This window comes from Bison bison, unplaced genomic scaffold (assembly GCF_000754665.1).
Source record: "Bison bison bison isolate TAMUID 2011002044 unplaced genomic scaffold, Bison_UMD1.0 scf7180017864373, whole genome shotgun sequence".
NCBI classification, from domain to species: domain Eukaryota; kingdom Metazoa; phylum Chordata; class Mammalia; order Artiodactyla; family Bovidae; genus Bison; species Bison bison.
The window spans coordinates 10,082,926-10,106,216 of NW_011494945.1; the positions used below are offsets into that span (position 1 = coordinate 10,082,926).

Sequence of the window (23,291 nt, forward strand, 5' to 3'; positions counted from 1 at the left end):
ACCCCCTGCTCTCCCCTCCCCCACGGCCTTTGTTTGCGAGACCCGGCGGGGGGCGCCCGGCCCCTCCCGAGGCGCGGGGGCCCTGGTGGCCGTCACCCTCCGCCCGCTGGCGGCGGAGCCAGTGGTCAGCCGCCGCTAGACCACTTCCCAAGATATCGGGGTCAAGGGCGAACACTCAGGTGGGCATGGGCGTCTTAAGAGAGTGGGAAGACAGAACGTGTCACTGCATTTTTGCTTGGAAGAGGCTCTTGCTTAAATATGGTGGTAGGAGAAAGTGTGGATGTGTGTAGATGATGTCCAATTATAAGACAAAAGCAAAACTTTTTCAACTCACAAATTGAAAATACTTAGAGTTGAAGTTCATTCATTCGATTTTTAAAACGTGTGTGGAGCGCTTCCCTCTGCCGGGTGCTGGCGGCGGGCGCTGGGGATTCAGGGCGGAGATAGAGTCCGTGGAAGGTGGGGCAGGGCCCCGCTGTGTGACAGTGCTGATCCGCGTGTTCCCAAACCAGAGCAGAGTCGGCGGGGGCCAGAGGAGGCCTCAGAAGAGGACAGGGTGGCCTTTTGCAGAATCAAGTTTTGACTAGTGTTTTGCCTAGTGCAGGGCTTAGCCACCATTTCCCTCAGTTTGTAGATAACCTCAGAGTCACTGTGGAGATCCCGTGGGTGGAATTCTGGGCAGACACCTTTTTTTTTTGCGTGTAAAAATTAGTTTGGCATCTTAAGAACTGGAGTAAATCCAAATGTTGTGGGCATAATTCTGGTAGGAATAGCCAAATTCCTCGGATGACTTAAAATAGAGTTGGAATAAAAAGATTTTTGTATAATACACTTCTAGTTTTTTTCTGGTTGCTTTGACTCGATTTGTGCCTGAAGTCTGTACTTTAGAGTACTTCTCATTTTTGGGGTAAAGGGTTCTGGGGCTTTAGAGCGAAGGATGTAAGGGTTGTTTTAAATTAAGACTTCCAAGTGGTACTAAGGCATTCATGGTTTCTTTGACCTGTGGCCATCTGGTAACCATGTTTTCTCCGTCTGTTCAGCTGCTTGCTTATTAAATTTACTCGCCCAAGAAGCCCTTGGTTCAAGAGTTGTTTCCTTTGTGCAACAGGAGTAACGTGATCCAGCAGGAATGGAAAGGGGACAGACCAAGTAAGAAGACCTGAGCGCTAGTTGTGGCGTTGTCCCTCCCTCCCTGGATGCCCTTTGGACGATCCCTTGCCTGTTACAGGCCTTCTCTTCCCTGAATGAACTATTAGGGCCGGCTTGGCTAACAACAGAGCTTACTTGCTTCTGTAGTAAGAGTATCAATCGTTTGTTCATTCAGGTGATGCCCTGGCCCTGCAGTGTGCCAGACATGAGCAATGGGAAGGCATAAATATCTTGGTTTGGTTTTTGAGGATCTTTGAGTTTTCAGGAGAGATAAAATTATACCATTTGATAAGTACTGTTTTAGATTTGTTTTATTTAAATGGGGGAGGGGGTGTTTCTTCCTTAACTTTTCACTTTTGGGGTTACCAAAACGCTGCAGTTCACCTAATCTGTGTTTAACAGTTCTTGAAAGGGTTAAGTGAGGATTTTATGAAGATGTCAGAAAGATTATGAACAATTAACTTAAAAGAGTATACCATGGATTTTAATAATCTCCAGTTCTTTTGCATCAGAGGAGTCCTGATCAGCCTCAAGGCTGAGGAAATGTAGCGCTTGGTCCAGCTTGGACCCTGCTCTGTAGATCACACAGGTTACTCGTCCCAGCCCTGACAGCCTGTGGGCAGTGTCTTTTTCCTGTGACAGAGTCCTGATTACTAATGCAGGCTTGACTTATGCATTTACTCAAATTGTAGCCTTGATCTAGGATGGGTTTATTTCTCTCCAGCAGGTGCTACCCATTGCTGTCTCTCTCTGTCTCTCTCCCTTGAGCGTCTTCCAGCCATGCACTGAGCAGTCTCCTGCTGAACTGTGGGGTTGGAGCTTGCAATCCCATTGGATGGATTTCTGCATTAGCTATCAGATTTTTGGAAACCATGCTGTTCCAGTGTGATACTGTGGCCCATCCCCCAAGACTGTTGCCCTCAGGGAACTCAGGCCTGCAGCGGCAGGGTGTGCAGGGTGAGTAGAAAACACAGAGGAGAATGGCATTAATTTGCTTCAGGAGGTGGAGACAGTATGAGAATTGAGGCTGGAAGTTGGTCGGTTGGTTAAGGTTGAAAGGACATTCCTGGTCATGTGACTTAAAGTCATAGTTATGTAGGGCTGGACAGTCATGGAATTGCGTTTGTTTTGGATGGCAGGAAGGCCATTGTGACCAGAACATCTGGGGTGTAAGCTTGGACGGCAGCTGGAAAGGGAAGATAAAATGCGGCCAGGTTTGGTGGGCTCTGCCTGCTGTGTGTACAAATATGCACTTAGTCCCAGAGGCAGCAGGCAAACTATTGACCAAACAAGTGAAATATTAATAGTGATAGTGTCTTATCAGAACTCTCTTTTTAAAGCCTCTTTGGAAAATATGGAATGGTTTACGAACTTAAATCAGATGGGAGAATCAGGTACTATATAGCTTGAGTTCAGGGGATGTGGTCTATGAGATCACTCTATTTGTAGGAAAATGTCTTATGAAAGAAAAATGTAGGGGCCAGGTGGATGAGGGGAGGGTGCATGGCTCCTGGGATTGTCCTGGAGAGAATCTGTTTCTTGTCCTGGTTAGAAATGTCTACTCAGTAACTGACTTAAGTCTGCTTTAGATTATAAGGCAGGTACGGGGGAGTTGAGGCTGTTTGCTCAGAGGTGATCACCATCAGTAGGCAGTCCAGTAGGGTACACTGGGTTCTGAGTAAAGGTCCAGCTGTGCACCTGCCAATTCACAACTGGTCTGCTTCATTAGCAAAAGGTCAAGTCCTCAGGCTTTGGGGTCTGCTCAAGGTGGGATCACTGTTCTACCTCCTGCTTGTTAACCATCTGACCCTTGTCAGCTGCTTTAACTATGTCCAGCTTCAGTCTCCTCATCTGGAAAAATGAGTTGATAGCAGTCTTACAGTGAGGACCAGATCAGATAAATGTGACTATGGCACAGTGTTTAGCTCACAGCAGATCTACAGTCTTCACCCTTCCAATCTCTGTGAATTGCATTCTGCAGCTGTAAAATGGGAATATAATCAGCTCTCTTACAAAGGTGCTTTAAAACATCAGGCACAATATGAATATTCAGCAGACGTTCATTGCTTTGGGTCTAGCATGTGGCAGCACTTTCACTTAGCCATAAAACTAAGATTTGCTGTTCATCTTTCCCCCTCTATGAAAAGTTAAGTTTCTGGATATGTCTGAGTTTTAGTAGCATCAGCAAATTTGGAAAACTCAGCAGTGGCCACAGGACTGGAAAAGGTCAGTTTTCATCCCAATCCCAAAGAAAGGCAATGCCAAAGAATGCTCAAACTACCGCACAGTTGTACTCATCTCACACGCTAGTAAAGTAATGCTCAAAATTCTTCAAGCCAGGCTTCAACAGTATGTGAACCATGAACTTCCAGATGTTCAAGCTGGATTTAGAAAAGGAAGAGAAACCAGAGATCAAATTGCCAACATCTGCTGGATCATCAAAAAACCAAGAGAGTTCCAGAAAAATATCTACTTCTGCTTTATTGACTATGCCAAAGCCTTTGACTGTGTGGACCACAACAAACTCTGGAAAATTCTTCAAGAGATAGGAATACCAGACCACCTGACCTGCCTCTTGAGAAACCTGTATGCAGGTCAGGAAGCAACAGTTAGAACTGGACTTGGAACAACAGACTAGTTCCCAATAGGGAAGGGAAAGGTGCTGCTGCTCCTGCTGCTAAGTTGCTTCAGTCGTGTCCGACTCTGTGTGACCCCATAGATGGCAGCCCACCAGGCTCCGCCGTCCCTGGAATTCTCCAGGCAAGAACACTGGAGTGGGTTGCCATTTCTTTCCTTCATGATGCAGAATACATCGTGAGAAACGCTAGGCTGGATGAAGCACAAACTGGAATCAAGATTGCCAGGAGAAATATCAATAACCTCAGATATGTAGATAACACCACCCTTATGGCAGAACGTGAAGAAGAACTAAAGAGCCTCTTGATGAAAGTGAAAGAGGAGAGTGAAAAAGTTGGCTTAAAACTCAGCATTCAGAAAACTAAGATCATGGCATCTGGTTCCATCACTTCATGGCAAATAGCTGGGAAAACAGTAAAGACAGTGACAGACTATTTTTTTGGGCTCCAAAATCACTGCAGATGGTGACTGCAGCCATGAAATTAAAAGATGTTGTTCCTTGGAAGGAAAGTTATGACCAACCTAGACAGCACATTAAAAAGCAGAGATATTACACTGCCAACAACAGTTCGTCTAGTCAAAGCTATGGTTTTTCCAGTAGTCATGTATGGATGTGAGAGTTGGACTATAAAGAAAGCTGAGCGCCGAAGAATTGATGAGTCTTCTTGAGAGTCCCTTGGACTGCAAAGAGATTCAGCCATTCCAACCTGAAGGAAATCAGTCCTGAATATTCATTGGAAGGTCTGATGCTGAAACTCCAATACTTTGGCCACCTGATGGGAAGAACTGGCTCATCTGAAAAGACCCTGATGCTGCTGGGAAAGATTGAAGGCAGGAGGAGAAGGGGACAACAGAGGATGAGATGGTTGGATGGCATCAGCAACTCAATGGACATGAGTTTGAGTAAACTCCGGAAGCCTCGCATGCTGCAGTCCACAGGGTCACAAAGAGTCTGACGTGACTGAGTGACTGAACTGAACTGAATTGAGGAACATTTTTAAAGTGTCCGGTCTGTCCCTTCCGAGGAGTGTTTGGGGGAAAGCTGTTTGCAGATTGTTTTGAGTCTCAGCTCTGATTCTGAACTCTGTGTGGCCCTGGGCATGTTGCCATCTTGTGCGTGACATTGCTCCTAAAAATACTGGGTTGGAAGATCTTGCACAACTTTACATTTTTTTGATTCCTATTGTCAGAGAAAAGATGGTTGTTACTGTAAGCATGTTTTGCAACCATTTCAAGGTGTGTAAAATATAAGAGACTTGCAGATGAGAAAAAAGGGCAGAAAACCTTTTCTTCAGTGGTGATAATCAGCTAAAATTTAGAGAGGTTTTTGGTAAGGATTGAAAATTGATAATTTTAGGAAGACTCTTCGGGAAGGCTTTCATCTGGTTTTATGTGCCTTGCACTTGTTGGTCATTATATGCTGAGCAGTTCTTATGTTCCATCTCAGTTGCCTGTTCTTCCAGGTGTGCATGTCTCCAGGTACTCTCTCCCCAGCACCAGATGAGGACAGATGGTGACCCCTTGCAGAAAGCCAGGGGTCTGAGGCTTGGGAGAGAGTCTCAGTTGACCAACAGCCACAGTAGAATTTTGATAAACAGTAGAAACAGCAGGGTTTCCTTTTCCAGGAGAGTGTTTGCCTTCCTTAGGGAATAGCCCTTACCTTCTGGTATTACAGAACAAAACCAAGGAGACAGGTATGAAATATCTGAGACACTGGTTGTCTTCCAGACAACTGCACACAGGAAGCCTCAAATGGAATGTTGTTCAGTTGTTGAGAGAGACTTGATTCGAAAGATGTTGTCCATATGGTTTCATTTGATTAGATTAATCACATTACTGTGTTATTGGGGTATTTATCTGTCAGTAGTTTCTTTAGGCATAATCACATGGGGAGTGGTGACTTCTAGCTGGTCTTCCAAACTCAGTCTCTGAGACCAGGCCCACCCAGAAATTTGGTTTTCCAAAAGTTCCCACGAGGGGGCTTCCAAAGGCATCCCCTCAGCCAGGCTCTCCTGGCACTCAGCAGTTTTATCTCATCAAGTATCAGGGTAGTCTGAATGCATGATACCTTTGTGCCTCCTTTCTTACACAGTGAAAGAAAGCATTTCGTAACAATACATTGAACAGAATAGAAGCTTCAGTTGTAGAAATGTTCTTTCATTGCATGAAAGTCAGATTTCTCTGACGTCAGTGAGCATCATTGCACATTAGTTAACTTGCTTTTTGGTAGTTTAGACTTAAAGGCAAAACTGATCATATTGTACTCCGTCGGGAGATCTCCTAAGCATCTGTAAGCTTAGCAAGAACAGGGCAGTGCACCCGTGTGTGATGGCTCCCTCCCAAGCGGGCCCTTCCGGTGTCCCCACTGCATTGTGTCATTCAGCGCTTGGCCACCAACAACATGTTTTCAAGTTTCTTTAACGCAGTGGCAGGCCTTTGTTTTGTGTTGTACAGACAGAGCTGTTCCTATTCTGACCTTTCATCTCTCTTCCCGCTCCAGCTAAAATGTTCTTTTCATTAAGGGTGGTTTGACACCTTTGAGAACCTGCCAACTTCGGTTCATGTGGTAATTTGGGCAGACACGTTGCCAGTGAGCCAACTGGGCTATTTCAGACTGCCCCTTTCCTAGCTCCGTCACATTCAAAAAGTAGTGATGTCGTTGGGGTTAGACACTAGTTATCTAATACCACACTTTGTCTTTTGCAGGTACAGGATTATCATGGGCATAAAATCTGTGACCCTTATGCTTGGCTTGAAGACCCAGACAGCGAGCAGACGAAGGTAAATGAGGGCTTATGATGGAAGAGAAGGTGGTCTTCATAGCTCAGACCAAACCGTAAACATCAGTAACCATGGCTTTTCCCTCCTGGTATTATCCTGTGTTGTCTGCAGTGGGATGATGAATAGACGTTTTATACTACCACTCTCTGTGAAATGATTCATGAGAAAAGGTGAAAGTGTTTCTAGTCCCATAGAAGATCACATAGCTGTTTTGAATAGTGTTTATGGACTATAGGGTCACTGATGAACCAACTATTTGAAATGGAAGTATTTGAAAAAAGAAAAACAAATTTTTACCAAAGAAAAATAAAAACCTAGAGAATAATTATGTGAAGAAAAAAATTGCCTAATACATTTTTTCCAAAAAGGAAAGAAAATGATATTGAAGAAGTAGTACCAAGTGTTGAAAACTGAATGCTGGTCTTAGATTACTTATTGATTTTAATGCAACAACCATACAACAACTAAATTATAAGTAAACTGAATTTTCAGTATCTTTTTATATTTTATAAGGGGATGAAGGGGAGAATTTTCTACTCTGTCTAAAAATATGAAATTTTCCTATTCTTTTGGAGAAACGTGTAGTATTTTGAGGTGAAGTCTCATTTTGTTAATGAAGCTTACCCCTAAGTGTGATGTCCGATGGATACTATTTTCCTTCTTGGAGTGCCCAGGACTTGTCATTTGAGATTCATTATTTACATATGCTGAATGTGGTTGAATTTGCTTGGATGAGGGAATAGTGTTTCTCCAATCCACTCTAGGTTCTTTGACTTTTTTATTTATAGCCATATTAACTTAGTATATAAAAATATCTATACAATTTATAATATCCTCAGCACTCCAGAAGTTTATTTGAGCTTCTTTAGAATCCCAGAGTACATTTCCCATTAAAAAAAAAAAAAAAAGAAAAAAGTTAATGCCTGCTGAGTGGTTTTCTAGGCCAGCTTCTAAAAGCCTATGTCTTAGCTGTTCTTGTATCTTGTGGTCCCTTGCCACTGTATATATCAGTGTTCTCTGGAGAAGTGAACTCAGATTTCCAAGACAATTCAGATTTTCCAAGAAGGCACTCCCTCCTGATGTGGACCTGGCTCGTGGGATTGGGGTGCTTTCCTTGCCCACGCCCACCCCCCACTCCCAGTCCCGTACTCCTCCTGCAGCTCTTTCATGCTCCCTGGTCAGTGGGTTGCAGACTCCACTGCCTTCATGTCCTTAGGGAAAAGCTTCACCAGGGATGGAGTGGAGTGAAGGGCTTAGCCAGGCACGATGTTACATGGAAGAGGAGACAACAGAAGCAGAAAGAGATTGCTCCTGCTGGAGTAAATCCCATGTCAACTTGTTTTTCTTCCTTCATTCCCAAGGCACCAGCTTGCCTGCTTCTCTTTCTGCTGTTCTTCATGGCAAGCGTTTCTCTTCTCTGCCCACTGCAGAAACTCTTAAAACTTCTTCCCTGTCCTTTGTCCTTGAAGTAAGCACACCAGCATTTTGAGGTTTTCTCATGGTTTTTACTTGTATCTGTACTCTCTTATTCTCACCCTTTCCCCATTCCCTTCAAGAAAGACAGAGATCTCATGGGTGAGAATGACTGATGTTTGGATTTTTATTTTTCCTTGGTGAAGCAGTGAGTTTTAGAGGTTGGTGGGTAGCAAATGAGAAACAAATGGGTAACTGGAGAAGCGGGCAGAGGCTCCAGCTCTGCAAGTGAGGCTAGGAGGAGCAGGGAGCAGAGGCAGGGCTGCGACCTCTCCTCAACCCTGCCACAGACAGCCTTGGTCCTCCAACTTTGGACTGGCCTGAGACGGATTGAGCCTGGAAACAGAGGGTCACAGGCAGCCACATAGCCTGAAGTGGATGGAGAGCAGGAGGGAAGGAGATGAACTTCCTGTGCGTCTCTGGAAAACTGCCCCCAAGGACTGTCTCTATGCTGACTCCTTTGTCTAAGGAATTGGGTACAACCTGGACTTCTGCAGCCTTCGACGGGGATTGAGTGACGCAGCTATGTTAGAGACCCAGTTTCTGTTTACGTGGTAATGCGTGCACATTTTGCCATGCCTTCCTTATGTGATGATGTCTGGCCCTGTGGTTGACAAGCCACTTAACTAGTAGGTGAAACTTTGCTAATTAGTGATCATCTAGTCAGCATTGGATAGACGCTAATGACATTGGTATATGCATTGTTATTTTCATGGTATGTATTTCACAACAGATGTTTACTGTGTGCTGGGCACTTCAGTGGTAGCTTTGCATACCCTGTCTCATTCAGTTCGTAAATCCTGAAATAGATCTTTTTCTTTTCCCCATTTCACAGATGAAGAAATTGAGTTTGAATGATTAAATAACGTGTCCAAGGTCACTCAGCTTATTAGTGGTATCAGGTGGTCCAGGTGGTTATCAACTTCACATTAAAGAAATGATAAAAAAAATCAAAGACTCTGGGTGTAGTAGCTTTGGGAATGCACGCTGTAGGAGTAGAGTCATGTCTTTGCTCGCTGTGGGACTTTATGGGTCCTCCTACAAGCACGCTGGGTGACCCCTCTGTGCCTGCTCTCACGCTAACCTGTCCAGGCAGTGCTCCTCAGGTGTCAGGGCTGTGCAGCCTATGCCTCCCCTGCATCCTCCTCTCGAAGCAACCTCGTTATTGACAGGAGCTGGTTGTCATCTGAGATCTGATGAGTGAAATTTTTGTCTCAGACTGAAAAGATAAGGTGTGTTTTTCTAATAAGCAGAAGAGCAGCAGGAACATTTTCTACTCCGTGTTAGAGGCATGTACACAGAGGTGGGTGTATTAGCCATACCTCAGTGTAAAGAGGAAAATCTTCATGTAGCCTTTAAAACAAAGAAAAGCCACTTGTTATATTTTCAATAAAAACCAGCCCGGAAGTGAGGAACACTGATAGCTCAAGATCTGAAATGCTATCAGTAAGTCTTTGATTTAATCTCGTGTTTAATAGAGCTTATCCAATTCTGACAGTTCCTAGCATTTGAGGCTTTATCCTTTATTAAAGAAATATCAGCAGACTTGTAACTTGAAAATTCTCAAAGATGGTGGTGGGGGGCACTTGAATCTGGATGAATCCTTTCAAGCTGTCAAAGCCCACATAACCCTATTTTATAGCAAATGTACCAGTTTGTAGAATATCCTGTGCAGCTTAGTTGTTTCTTTGAGATCTGTTCAGCCTTAATTTAAAAACTCAGGAGAACTACTTTGCAAAGAGGAAACAGTAGACCAGCACTTCCTAGTAGATATGTAATGTAAGCCACATATATAATTCAGATTTTTCTAGTAGCCACATTAAAAAAGTAAAAAGAAACAGGAAATTAATTAAAGTACTTTATTATATTCAAAGTACTAACATCTCAACATGTAATCAGTGTAAAATATTATTAAGGTGTCTGCATTCCTTTAGACTAAATTTTCAAAATCCAATGTGTATTTTACACTTATTATTGCTGCTGCTAAGTCGCTTCAGTCGTGTCCGATTCTGTGCGACCCCATAGGAAGCAGCCCACCAGGTTCCCCATCCCTGGGATTCTCCAGGCAAGAACACTGGGGTGGGTTGCCATTTCCTTCTCCAGTGCATGAAAGTGAAAAGTGAAAGTGAAGACGCTCAGTCGTGTCCGACTCTTCACGACCCCATGGACTGCAGCCTAGCTGACTCCTCCGTCCATGGGCATTTCCAGGCAAGAGTACTGGAGTGGGGTGCCATCATGTTCTCCGATTTTACACTTACAGCACATATCAATTCAGAGCAGCCACATATTGGGTGCTCAGTTACCACATGTGGCTAATGGCTGCCAGTATTGGACAGTGAAGATACAGACCAACCTTTCTTGTGAACATCGATGTGAAGACTATAAACAATGATAGCAGGTTAAAAATAAAAAAGCAGAATTTGTCACAGAAATTTAGTTTAATATTATTATATCCGTAGATTAAGTAAACCTATATAACTAATCTAGGTAATGTTTTAAGAATTTTTTAAAAATGCAAAACTAAACATAGCAATAACTTTAATAGTGAGTATTCAAAGCATCCTGAACACTAGACTGGAATAACTGTCACTGGTGTTTTCATATGTTTGCAAAACTTTGACCAGTGCAATAAAACATGAACTAAAATTTGTAGAGGATAAAATAAAATTATCATTAATTATCGATTCATTGATTATGCATCTAGAAAACCTAAGGGAAACAACTGAAAACAGAATGAATTCAATAAAGCATGTATGTATGGAATAAATATAAAATCAATACCACTCATACGTAACATCAATAATGAGAAATCAACCCACCTGATAGCAGCAACAAAAAGTAAATATTTAAGGAAAAAGAAGAGTTTTCAGGCCTACTGGGAGAGTAATAGTGTCACTTCAGATAGAAAAGGGCCAGTTTCGAGTGTTATTTTTAATAGTGGAAAATTGAAAATCTCCACTTCCGACAATAGTTTAGCATTTAAGCTGAACCTGGTAGATGTGCTTGACGCTGTAGTCCGTGCATCTGTTACAGTGTTGGGCTGTAGAGTTTGCTTTCCTAAGTGAAAAGTGCTCCTGGTAGAGCAGGAAGTGGGAGAAGGGTGCACTCGTGCAGCGCTCTTGGGGGTGACAACTTTATAAAGTGCCTTTGTAGGTCTCAGAGACAGTGGTTTGTTGCTCTTGGCTCTCTGTTCCAGAAGAATCTGTATGGAAATACAAACTTAACAGAAGATAAAGGGAAGACTCTGGGTTAAAAGCTCTTTAGACATCTGCTAACTGCGGCGTACTCTGGAGGTAGACGTCTAAACCGTAGTGAAGTCTCACCGGAGTAAGTGGGACACCAGGGAAACCTTGGAAGGGAGACGGTAGAGGAAGAGGTTTTACTCATTGAAAAGGATTTGAAGACAGTGAGGCAGGTCCCGGCAGTGGTGAGCCCATACTTCCCAGTCAGCAGGCTCTCCCAGCTTGTCCTCCGCAGGTCATGGAAGGAAGTGTGTGCAGCAGCCTTGATGTGTGTGTGCAGCCTGATGCTTTGACTCTGAGGGGACTTGCGGCTCCAGACTACTAAGAGTAAGACGCCCGCCCCCCCACCCACTGACTGTAACGTTCATGTGATTCACTTCCTAATCTAACTTCCTAAATTTCCCGGGACAGACAGACAAGTGAACCCCAAACCCCACGCTCCGCCTTAGCTCTCTGTAGCATGTTTCTTCGTCTTAGTTGGTGCCTCGGCCCCTTCAGGTGAGCCCTATTCACGTCTCATTTCAGCTCTAATCACAACCATCTCCTCTCTTCCTGTCCGTAAGCCAGTCTGTGCGCCCTTTCAGGTGGCTCACACCCCTTCTTCCTCGTCCCATCTGTCATCCATCTTTGTGATCAGCAGTGGCTCCGTTGCCAAACCCAGTGACTTCACCGTCATCCTGTGTTCTTTGTGCAGATGGACCACTCTTCCTGGGGAATTGTAGAAGCTTTGCTGTACACTGGCAGGGGGGCTGCTCTGCCCCCTCCGCCTTGCGCTGCCCCTCAAGCCCTTGAAGTTTGCTTACACTGCTCTTGTCACTGCAGCAGCCATCCTGCTCGCGGGTCCCTGGGAGGATACCAAATACGTATTTCTTTCTCCTGGCCTCCCCGCCCATCATGGTACAGTCAGTCCACAGGGTACCATCTGCTCCCTTTTCTGATAGTAAGAAATCCTCTGCATCTCTGGGCTTGGTTTTGCAGCCCTGAAGTCCAGATAGAGGCAGCATTCTTCTCACCTTTTGAAGAGTCTCCCCATTTCACTCCATCTTGTTGCAGCTTTGACCTCTTGATTGAATTCCAGAACTTGTTACTTAGTGAAGGGGAGATACTTACAAAGAGGAAGAATTTACATCTGTTATTGTAACTTATTGTCAAGTCTAGCTTCCACAGAAGCCCTGTCCTGGGGCTTTGGTCCAGGAGGTAAGCAAATGTAGAATACCAGCTGCAGATATCAAAAGACCAATTTGTTTTTTCCCCTCCCTGAGAACTGCCTTGGGCTAAATGACCGTACCATTAGCTCTATTTGCCTTGTGGATTGTGAGAGAAGATCTCTTAATAGGAACTGCTCCCCGCCCCAAAAATGTATGTATATTCCTTCTAAAAAATTATCATCTGTTTCATAGAAGTTCAAAGAAATAGAGATCTTCTTTTCTAAGACATTATTTGCTCCCCACTCCCTATTTGGAGGAATAGTTAGGTATTGCCCGTTATATCTTTTGAGAAGCGGCTATGAAGGTAGTGAGAACAGTCCCTCACTCTTACAGGTAAGGAAGCTGGAAACATCCCCTTTCTCCTCCCCTGCGTATACTCCTCCCTTCCTCTGCAGGAAAGATTTAAATCTCAAAAGACTTCTGATCAGCTCTAGGGTGTTAAATAGCCTAGGATTTCTCTGTAGGTATTTTAATGTCACAGAGGTTCAGTGGAGAACAACATTTAGGGCAGTCAGCTCCTTTCCCTGGAATCCTAACTATTCTGACTATTCTGATACGTGGTTTTCTGCTCACTTTTGTTGTTGTTTTTTAAGATTGACCCTAAAAGGATGTAGCATGAAGAGCTGCCCGCTCTGTACTGATATCAGCCTGGCCTAGATTTCCCTGTGTGGTGTGGTCTCCCTAGCGTGGGACGTAGCCAGCATGGGCAAGAACTGATGAGGGGCTGGGCGAGCTGAGATCCTATTGTCCACTTGCATCTCCCTCTCAGGCTGTCAGGCAGCAGAGCCTAGATAGCAGAAGCTTGCTCCCAGGATGTACACTCACGTGAAGGGCTAGTTCAGTGTCTCTAAGCCAGCAGACAGCAGATGAAGCTGACTGCGAGCGGAGGAATACTGGATATAATTCATAGCATAGAAGACTTCTTTTGGTTTGCAGTGTTCTTTTGTAGGCTTTAGGACAAACTGTGAATATCCTTTTTGTACTGTGAGTTTCCAGACATTGCTGGTGTCACTTCTGTTGGGACACAGGGCGGAGGAACAGAGTGTTTGCCAGATGGGACTGGAAGTCATAGCCTTTAGTCTTCCATTTTTTGACCTGTGAGTACAGCCAGGTGTCTTACCTGGGATTTCTTTTCTTCATCTATAAAATGAATATAGTCACACTCAGTTCATCTAGGTCCAAGCTTTTAGCAACACCCAGCTGAGAAAATGCATGTAACAGTTCATTTTCCATGCTCAGCAGAGCTCTGTACAAAGGTGGTACGGCTTAGGTGCTGCTGCTTCAATGTATTGAAATGTAGACCTTCAGACTCCAGTCTTCTTATTTGCTTACTCAGAATGTTGAACATTAGAGACATCTGTGTCTTTTTATTTTCATCTACAAAAGTAGGCAGCATTTTCCTTTTGGAATTTTAGTGTCTTAGAAAAAGATACCTATATTTTGAGCATTGAATCTCCACCTCTGCCAGTGGTTGGAATTATGACTTGTAAGTGTGGTTTTATTGTTCTAAAGCTCAATGATTAAACTAGGCCAAGATTACCTTGAAGCTGTTAGGTAAACACCTCTTTTAATTGGTGTTTATGAACCTACTGTGAAATGCCCTGCCCTCCATTATTAATGTTTCATGTAAGGACCTGGATTGAGAATTTCTACTATGTCGTTCCTTCTCTACTAGAAACAGGAAGTGCTTTAGGTAAATATATTACCAGTTATTATCTCAATCTCCAAGACTTCTAAGGTCTTAAAATGTTTCATCACCTCCTACAGAAATGTTTAGCCTTAGTATGGTTCATAAAAATACTTCTTGTAAATCCATAGTTGAGATGTGTATTTAGGGAACCATGTCCTTTTGATCTGTGCTTGGGGTAATTGTCAAAAGTATGATAGAGTTTGCTGGTACTGGGCCATCCTCTTTTCTAAGCAGTCCTTTTGTCTTTTTCTTGCTTTCTGCAATGGGGTTTTTGAGGCAAGCAGCCGAAATGAATTCTGGCCACGTTTGGCAAGTAAGGAATTCATAGCAAGGACAATGAGGCCAGCTTCTGGGTGGACTGGAGAGCTAGGCTTGGAGCAGGCAGGAACCAGGTAGTTCTAGAGCTCCATGGTGGGAATTTCCACGTTTCAGGCAGCACTGCTAATGGCATCCGTGATTACAGTCCTTGAGCCCTCTGTCCCTTGTTCAGTGACTGCATCCCAGGAGAGGGAGTTTTATTTGGCCAGCCTCCAGACATGTTTGTGCTCATCCCTTGGCTGTACTGTGGCAATGAAAAAAGATTTGATAGAAACCTTGGGGACCTTCTTTTGCTTCCGGAGTGACAAGACAGCTATGTGGAGTTCTCTCACTAAGCAGGGAGAACCCTGGGGAGGAAAATGGATCCTGGCAGCCCAAATGCCACAGGTCCACTGGTTTCGTTCCCATTCCTCCTCCAAGGGAGGGTGCTCATACCCTCCCTTTCCTCCCCTGTCCTGTGTTTACTTGTGTGTCCACTAATCGGAACATTAGATTACATGGGGGTGAGGAGGATGAGCTGTCATGAGCAAGAGAAACGTGGGCCATGCCAGCTTGGAATCACATGCCATCCTAGGCAGACCAGAGATTGGAGATGGTGAGCCCCTTAACCTTTGAGCTGCTGGAGGTGAGTGCCAAAAGGAGGCTGAGCCACACCTTGAGTAGAGGCTGGGAGTCTTGCCCCATTTGTTCACCACCAGGGAAAGCAGCCCCCAAACCATTGATGAAATTCTTAAGCTGCTTGAGTACATTTAACATTAATATTTTCCCCATAAGCACTACTCAGCTTTGGTTCCAACAATCTACATTTCCTCTGTGACAAATGTTGACATCAGACATGGTATCTTTGGGAAAACAGTTATTAAAGAACCAACAACTAAAGAACGAAGATAACTGACTTTTCTGAGCCGTTTTCTTTTCTCTTAGATGTCTGCCATGTCCAGGGGGAAAGCACTCAGTCATAAAAATCACCTGTGCATGTGTGCTTGGTCGCTTCAGTCGTGTCCAACTCTTTGCGACCATGTGGACTGCAGCTCACCAGGCCCCTCAATCCATGGGATTCTCCAGGCAAGAACAGTGGAGTGGGTTGCCATGCCCTCCTTCAGGGGATCTTCCCAACCCAAGGGTTGAACCCTCCTGCTTTGCAGGTGGATTCTTTACCCACTGAGCCACCTGAAAAGCCCAGAAATCACCTGGGTACTTGTTAAAAATAGACATGCCCACGATCTACTTTTAGAGTATCTGATAGGAGTAGAAATCTGTTTCCCAAGCACCTCATCTGGTAATTCTTAAGATCCAGAAAGCTTGGAAAAACTGCCTTAGAGAATGCTTAGACATGTTTAGAGAACAGTAATACTTGTGCTTTTAGAGATGATTAGAGAATAATAATAGTTTTGCTTTATAGAGGGCACTTTCAAGGAGCTAAAATTCTCATAGATGCCTCACTTGCTCAGAGTATCTTTGTAAACTGGAGGGACTTTATTTGTGATTCTGATTTTTCTCACTGGGGGAAATCAAGGCGTATGTCATAATAAAGACTTCAAGAACTCTCCTGTATAGCACTGGATGGCACTCTGACCATTTGGACCAGCTCTGTATATAATCATGCACACGATTCTCTGAACCTCCAGTTGCCTCTGTAAAATCTCATACCCTTCTTGTTTTTATCCCTGCTGGCACTGCCTAGTTCAGGCATGCATTGCCACTGAGCTAGACATTCAGTAGCATCCTAATGACTCCCTTCTTCCAGAACTTCTTTTCTACCCTGTTCTTCCCAGCAGCAGATGAGAACTCTTTCAAGATCTTGGAACCTGTTTATTCATGGGAAAGCAACAATGTATAGTTGTTTAATGAATAGCTTTAGAGGTAGGCAGGTTTGAATTTTAACTCCACAATTTTATCAGAGGTATGACATTGGTCATGCTTATCAACCTCTCTAAACTTCAATTCTCTAATTTATAATTTGGAGAAAACTACTAGATCAGATCAGATCAGATCAGTCGCTCAGTCGTGTCCGACTCTTTGCGACCCCATGAATCACAGCACACCAAGCCTCCCTGTCCATCACCAACTCCCGGAGTTCACTGAGACTCACGTCCAACGAGTCAGTGATGCCATCCAGCCATCTCATCGTCTGTCGTCCCCTTCTCCTCTTGCCCCCAATCCCTCCCAGCATCAGAGTCTTTTCCAATGAGTCAACTCTTCGCATGAGGTGGCCCAAGTACTGGAGTTTCAGCTTTAGCATCATTCCTTCCAAGAAATCCCAGGGTTGATCTCCTTTAGAATGGACTGGTTGGATCTCCTTGCAGTCCAAGGGACTCTGAATACCACAGTTCAAAAGCATCAATTCTTCGGCGCTCAGCCTTCTTCACACCACAGGAAAAACCATAGCCTTGACTAAACTACTATATATGGTAGTGGTAAAAACTGAGTCATAATGTTTGAGAAGCATGTAGCAGAGCGGTAGGCACAAGTGCTTAATAAATGGTTGCTATTGCATTTATTATTAAGTGGCTTAAATAGCACAGGGATTATCTGCTTGATCATTTAAAGCTTTAGAGCTGTCTAGGACAAATTCTTTTATTGCAGTCAATTCTTGTGCTCTGTTCATATCTCCTTTCATTTGGGTCCATTTTAGTGGTTTGTATTTCCTAGAAAATTGTCCACGTCATTGAGATTTTAAAACTTACTAGCATGGGGTTATGTGAAATATTTCTTACAATGATTTTATTCTCCATGTTTGTGTGTCTTTCTTTATCGTTTCAAATTTCCAGTATCTGTAACTTCTTTCCTCTTTATAATTAGTTTAGCCAGAACTTTGGTTGAATGTGATGGTGGGGGGATTGTTTGTTTTTAGAAAGGAATGGTTCTAGAACTTTTAAGTTGTATCCTTTAATTTTCTAACTCATTGATTTATTTTTATTTTATTTTTTTGTTACCTTAAAGATTTTTGATTAGAATGTTTAATTAATATTTCACTCTTTCTCCTTTACTGATGATCACTTTTTCCAGGCTTCTGCATCAAGCTTCTGGTGGATTCATCCTCTTCCAGCCTGGGGTGCTTGAGCTGAGGGGCTCTTGAAAGAGCTGTATCAGTCAGGACTCGTGATGAACAGCACCTTTATATATATATTTTTTAAGAAGAGCTGAGAAGTTCACGTAATTGAAGATCAGTACATGCCGTAAGGCACAGTTTGATCTAGGACTGCTTGTGATATTTCTGTAAACCTGTCTGCCTCTGTCTCTTAGGTGATCTACTTTTCTCTGGTTGTTTTGTTTTCCAGTAGCCTCTCCCACGTGATAGACAAAGATGGTCCTTGCCCCTTCAGGTTTTACACAGCCCTGACAATCCCAGATCTCATGAGATAGCCTCTCCTTGTATTGTTCACCTCGGTTCCTAAAAAAGGATTCTGGTTGCTTGTCCTGGGTTCATAACTACTTTATTGACTGTTACATGTCAAGGAGAATTGATGGAAGATTCTGCCTATGAAAATGAATAGGATTTACTTATGTGAAGAATGTAGAAAGGAGTTAACATAATTAGAATATAGACAGGGATATCACTGACATTTTATGACATTTAGTGTAAGCTGCTGGCACCCAGAAATGGTAAAATCTGATCAAGAGAGGGTGAACCCCAGACTTCCTGAGGGTGTGACTCATTTTCCAGACCTAGTCTTGTATCTCGGAGAAGGCAATGGCACCCCACTCCAGTACTCTTGCCTGGAAAATCCCATGGATGGAGGAGCCTGCTAGGCTGCAGTCCGTGGGGTCACTAAAAGTCGGACACGACTGAGCAACTTCACTTTCACTTTTCACTTTCCTGCATTGGAGAAGGAAATGGCAACCCACTCCAGTGTTCTTGCCTGGAGAATCCCAGGGACGGCAGAGCCTGATGGATTGCCATCTCTGGGGTCACACAGAGTCGGACTCGACTGAAGCGACTTAGCAGCAGCAGCAGCCTTGTATCTGGGTGTAGAGCATCTTCCCTGGGCCACATGTACTTCATCCATCACAGTGTGGGCACTGCCCTTCAGCACATGGCACACCCAGTCCCCAACTGTCCCCCGAGCCTGTTCCAGGTACACTCCTGAATCTGTGCTGTGGACTCAATCAGGTCAGCTGCCTTGATGTGTGTGAGTCATTAAACAAACCCCTGGACCAGCCCTGAGCCTCCTTCTGAATGGGTGTCCTGCCCAGCCCTGGATGAATCCCTGGATCTCAGGGAGGGGAGTTCTGATGGCTAGCAGAGGTCACACCTCACCCCCAACCCCAACTCCAGTCTATCAGTGGGGCATCCTAAGATACTGAAAAGAAACAGATGTCAGCTTCAGGTGTTTTTGTCACATTCTAAGAACTTTAATGGCAAAAGGAGAGGAGGACGACAGAGGATGAGATGGTTGGATGGCATCACGGACTCAGTGGACTTGAACTTGAGCAAACTCAGGGAGATAGTGAAGGACAGGGAGGCCTGGCATGCTGCAGTCCATGGTGTAGCAGAGTCAGACACGACTGAGCAACTAAACAACAACAAGAACTTTAATTCCTGATAGTTTTGGTTTTCTTATTTTTGAAATAGTCTTGTTATCGTTTGGATTTCCTCAGTGATACAAGAGTTATTCAAGAAAGGATATGCATGTGTTTAACTTCCTCCTGGGTGGGTTTTTAGTTAGATTTGGACTTGATGTGCAGATCGCCTCTGTCCTTGCCAGGCTCCTGGTCCGTAGTAGTATGTACACTGAAGAACAGAGCCAGGTCAGGTTAGTGTTCCAGCTTCAAATGAGCTCCCTGGTAATGGCGAGATTTGAGACCAAGGCTTGAGTCTAAGGTCATAGCGAGACTTTCTGCTTCCTTCCCCTTTGATTGGCAGTAACTCGCCCAGTGGGGGAACAAGTTGATTTGCCCTCCTGGGGACAGGCAGAGAAGGTGGAAAGAGACCTGGAAGGGCTTTTCGAAGGCTCCACCTGGTCTGTCACCCACATGCAGCAGGAAGCTCAATGGGGCCCTTCCTACCCTGAGAGCAGAGAGGGACCCACTTTTAATTTTTATTCTTTATTTATTGGCAGAATTAAATTTGGGGCAGTTTATTTTCAAAAAAAATTTAAAAAACCTATTCAGTTGCTTATTCAGTTAATTTGTTATGTTTTAGATTCCAGTATTTTCATATTTCAGACATTTTTGGTGTGTTTAAAACTACCTTGAAACATTTTGGTCCTGTGTAACATTTTCAAATTATGAAAGCAAAAAATTTCAATAGCTCAGAGAGTGAAAGAATCTACTAGCTAAAAAGTATCTGATGAACTCACCAAACAAGAAGGAAAAGTGAATCCATCTCTTGATGCCCTTTACTTCCTCTGTAGTCACACTGGGCTTTTAATGTTAAAAGATAAGCCTTATGGATTTTGGGATCTCACCAGTTGGATTTGACATTTCTCGTCCTTGGGGTTTGTAGGGGTTTGTGGGACCAGGAAGAGAAAGGCACCTCCCTGGGTCAGTATAACGGCATTGTAGTTACCAACATGACCCAAACAAGCTTTTCTTGGAATTTAACGTTTCCTTTTTGGTCTGATCTGATGTACTGGTAATGTTTGTAAATGTTCAGAGAACACTGCAAAATATGGGGCACTTTTTTCTTTCATTTGTGGGGTGTCAGTTCCTAAGTGTGTCCTGTAAAGTACGTGCCTCCATTCTTCTATAGTCTCAATTTCTAGACCTGTTTCCTGGAGCAGCTGCCTCTCACTGTATTTGGCACGACCTGCCTCTAGTTTTTCATGTGATCACCCAGCCCTCTTAGTCCTGGGTCCTGCAGCCTCCCAGATGAACTTTGCCACCTCTTGTCGTCTTTTTTAGGGGTGTGTCCTTGCACCTGGGGAGTCATTTCTGAATTCTGCTACACTTCCAGCAAAGAGAGGGGTCCGGTTGCTTCCCCTTCTGACCTCCAGGATGCTCTCAGCTCCTTACACAGGACTGTACAGAAAACACTGCCAGTCCGTGCTGTGACACCAACCACTTGCCTTGATCATAGTTGCTTTAACCAGCACACTCATATATATATATGAGTGTTAGTGTTATCCGCACATGTTTGTGTGCATATGTATCTGTACACATATGTATGTATACACATACATGTACACACACACACCTACATATATACATCCTCGTGTATGTATAATTTGCAGCTAAAATTCCTCCAGGTTTGTGGGATGTAGGTAGCACTATCCCTGGTTTCACTCGAATGGTACCCGTGCCACAGTCTCCCAGCTGGAAGTCCCTCTGTCATTGGACTGCCTGCCTGCCCCATTCTCTGAGGCCCACTCCACCCTATCCTGGGAGTGGCTTTCCCTCTATTTGTTCTCCTAGAGCTTTTATCTTTATGCATGTGATTCATCTTTTTAATCCTGTATTGCCCATCGTGATGTTCTGTGTTGTTTTTCAGTCGCTCAGTCGTGTCTGACTCTTTTGTGACCCTCCCATGGACTGTAGCCTACCAGGTTCCACTGTCCATGGGATTTTCCAGGCAAGAATACTGGAGTAATTGCCATTTCCTTCTCCAGGGGATCTTCCACGTCTCCTGCTTTGGCAGGTGTATTCTTTACCACTGAGCCACCACAGAAGCCCTATGTTCATTATATACTTTATCTATTTAATAAGTAACTTATGCATCCTCTTTATTCATATACGTAAGACTTGTGCTTGTGAAAGGACTTGAGATAGTTAGTGGATTGATGTGAGGACAACTTGAAAAAAATTCTGGAAACAGTCAAGGTAAAGGCATCTCCAGCTCCCAAACTGAGCAACACTTTGCCAGGTAGCTGTGTTTTCTTTTTATTAAATTATGGTAAGAACATTTAACACGAATTCTGATCTCTTAATGGCATTTAATGTGTATAATATAGTATTGTTAACACAGTGTTGTACAGCAGGATTTAGTTGTCTTGCATAACTGAAACTTCCCTTTCAAGGTTTCTAATAGTTAAGGCAAAATGAAATGTGAATTGGATTTCTTAGCTTTGAGCAACTATTCTTAGAAAAATGTGTTCAGACTCATCCATAGCTATAAAATCTAAACTCGTGATCCTCTTTAAAAAGCTCAGCTGCTGGTGTCATTTCATGGGCTTTTGAGTTTCAGTGATTTTAATAATACCCTGGAGTATGAGTTTGGATACTGAGACTCCTGCCGGACAAGAGTAATTTAATTCTCCTCACCCTGCTTCTTTATCATCATACAATTGCTCAAGTTTTTCTTTTCATTATCCTTATACCTCTTCTTCCTTTCCCCCAAATGTGTTCTAATTTTCAGACCAAGAAGTCAGACTGTTAAGTCCATAAATGACCAAGAAGTCATTATTGGTATTCTTTGGGACCCTAAATTTCACAAACCCCTTAACAGAAGTTTTACCTGCACCTTCATGAAGAGGACCTGCTCATATTATAAAGATGCACATTATGATAGAACTTAGACTGTTAAGAACTTGAACATTGTTTGCATCTGGATATTGCAAGGGTGTCGTCTTTAAATATTGCTCTAGTTAAAGTAATTGACTAACATTTGTGGGTGACATATTGGATATAATGAGCCTGGTTATTTGGTAGCGTTGTTATGACTATTCTGATGGTTTCCGAACATTTCATATGAGAAAAGCCAGTGTGCCTGCTTTGGTGTGAGATGGATTCTGTGGCAGCAGTTGTGATTGTACCGAGAGATGCCAAGCAGCATAGAATCCACGGGTGAGCACAGTTCACCTTTGCAGGGAGAATTGACTAAGGATCTATGACTCCTGGATCCACTGTGGTCCTCCTAGAGCCAGGGTCAGGCCTAGGTGCAGCCTCATCCAAACACAAATCAGAAGGACTAGGGGAATGAAGGCTGCAGGGCTTCTTCCTCAGAGGACCCCCAGTAGAAAGGGCCCTTCTAGGACTCTCAGTCTGCTGGGTCTCAGGGTGGGAGCCCTCAGTAGCTTGAACGTTCTGCTGAGACCCTTCTAGTAACCAACCATCTGACCAAGATGTGAGCGTGGGCTTACCCATCTTCTCTCTCCCCACTCCCATTCCTCCCCTCTGTCCCAGCCCTGCTCCTTTTTGAGACAGACCATTCTACATGGACTTGTCTCTCACCAGACTACTGCCTGAGCCTCCTAACCAGCTTCCCTGTTTCCACTTTAGCTCCCCCATTGTCTGTTCTCCACCCAGAGCAAGAGGAGCCCTTTTAAAAGGTAAACGAGTAGCAGGCCAGGAGTCAGCCTCGGGCACTGTTACAGTGACTGAAAGAACATAACTCTGGCTTCAGTGCTGTTGCTAACTCACTGAGTGACCTTGGCCAGGTGACCTTATTACCACCTGCCTCCACTTCCGTGTCTGTAAGACTGCACACCCAGGGTGACATGGAGCCAGCAGTAAATGGGGCTTGAGATGCTCAGGCTCCCACCTCCCACAGAGATGGTGGGGACAGACATTGCCGACAGGTGACCCAGCAGAGACAAAGACTGGGAAAGGAGCTCAGTGGACTGAGGCCAGGGACAGGAGGGAAGGTCATGTCAAAAGGTCCAGTTTACTTCACCCATGAAATCAGGTAATGCTTTTGCCTCCCTGGTGGCTCAGACGATAAAGAATCCGTCTGCGATGCAGGAGACCTGGGTTTGATCCCTGGGTCTGTAAGATCCCTGGAGAAGGAAATGGCAACCCACTCCAGTATTCTTGCTTGGAAAATCCCATGGACAGGGGAGCCTGGTGGGCTACAGTCCATGGGGTTGCAAAAGAGTCAGACATGACTTGAGTGACTAACACACCCACCCACCC

The 23,291-nt window shown here is 44.1% G+C and overlaps 1 protein-coding gene across 1 annotated transcript in view; it reads left to right on the top strand.

The window, feature by feature from the left end:
- Window positions 1–23,291, top strand: part of PREP (prolyl endopeptidase) — a 134,880-nt gene that overhangs the window by 2,147 nt on the left and 109,442 nt on the right. The window contains exons 2-4 of the mRNA XM_010856703.1: window positions 41–124; window positions 2,002–2,106; window positions 6,493–6,567. Of these exons, the coding sequence (XP_010855005.1) occupies window positions 41–124; window positions 2,002–2,106; window positions 6,493–6,567 (264 nt within the window). The remainder of the gene's footprint in view (window positions 1–40; window positions 125–2,001; window positions 2,107–6,492; window positions 6,568–23,291) is intronic.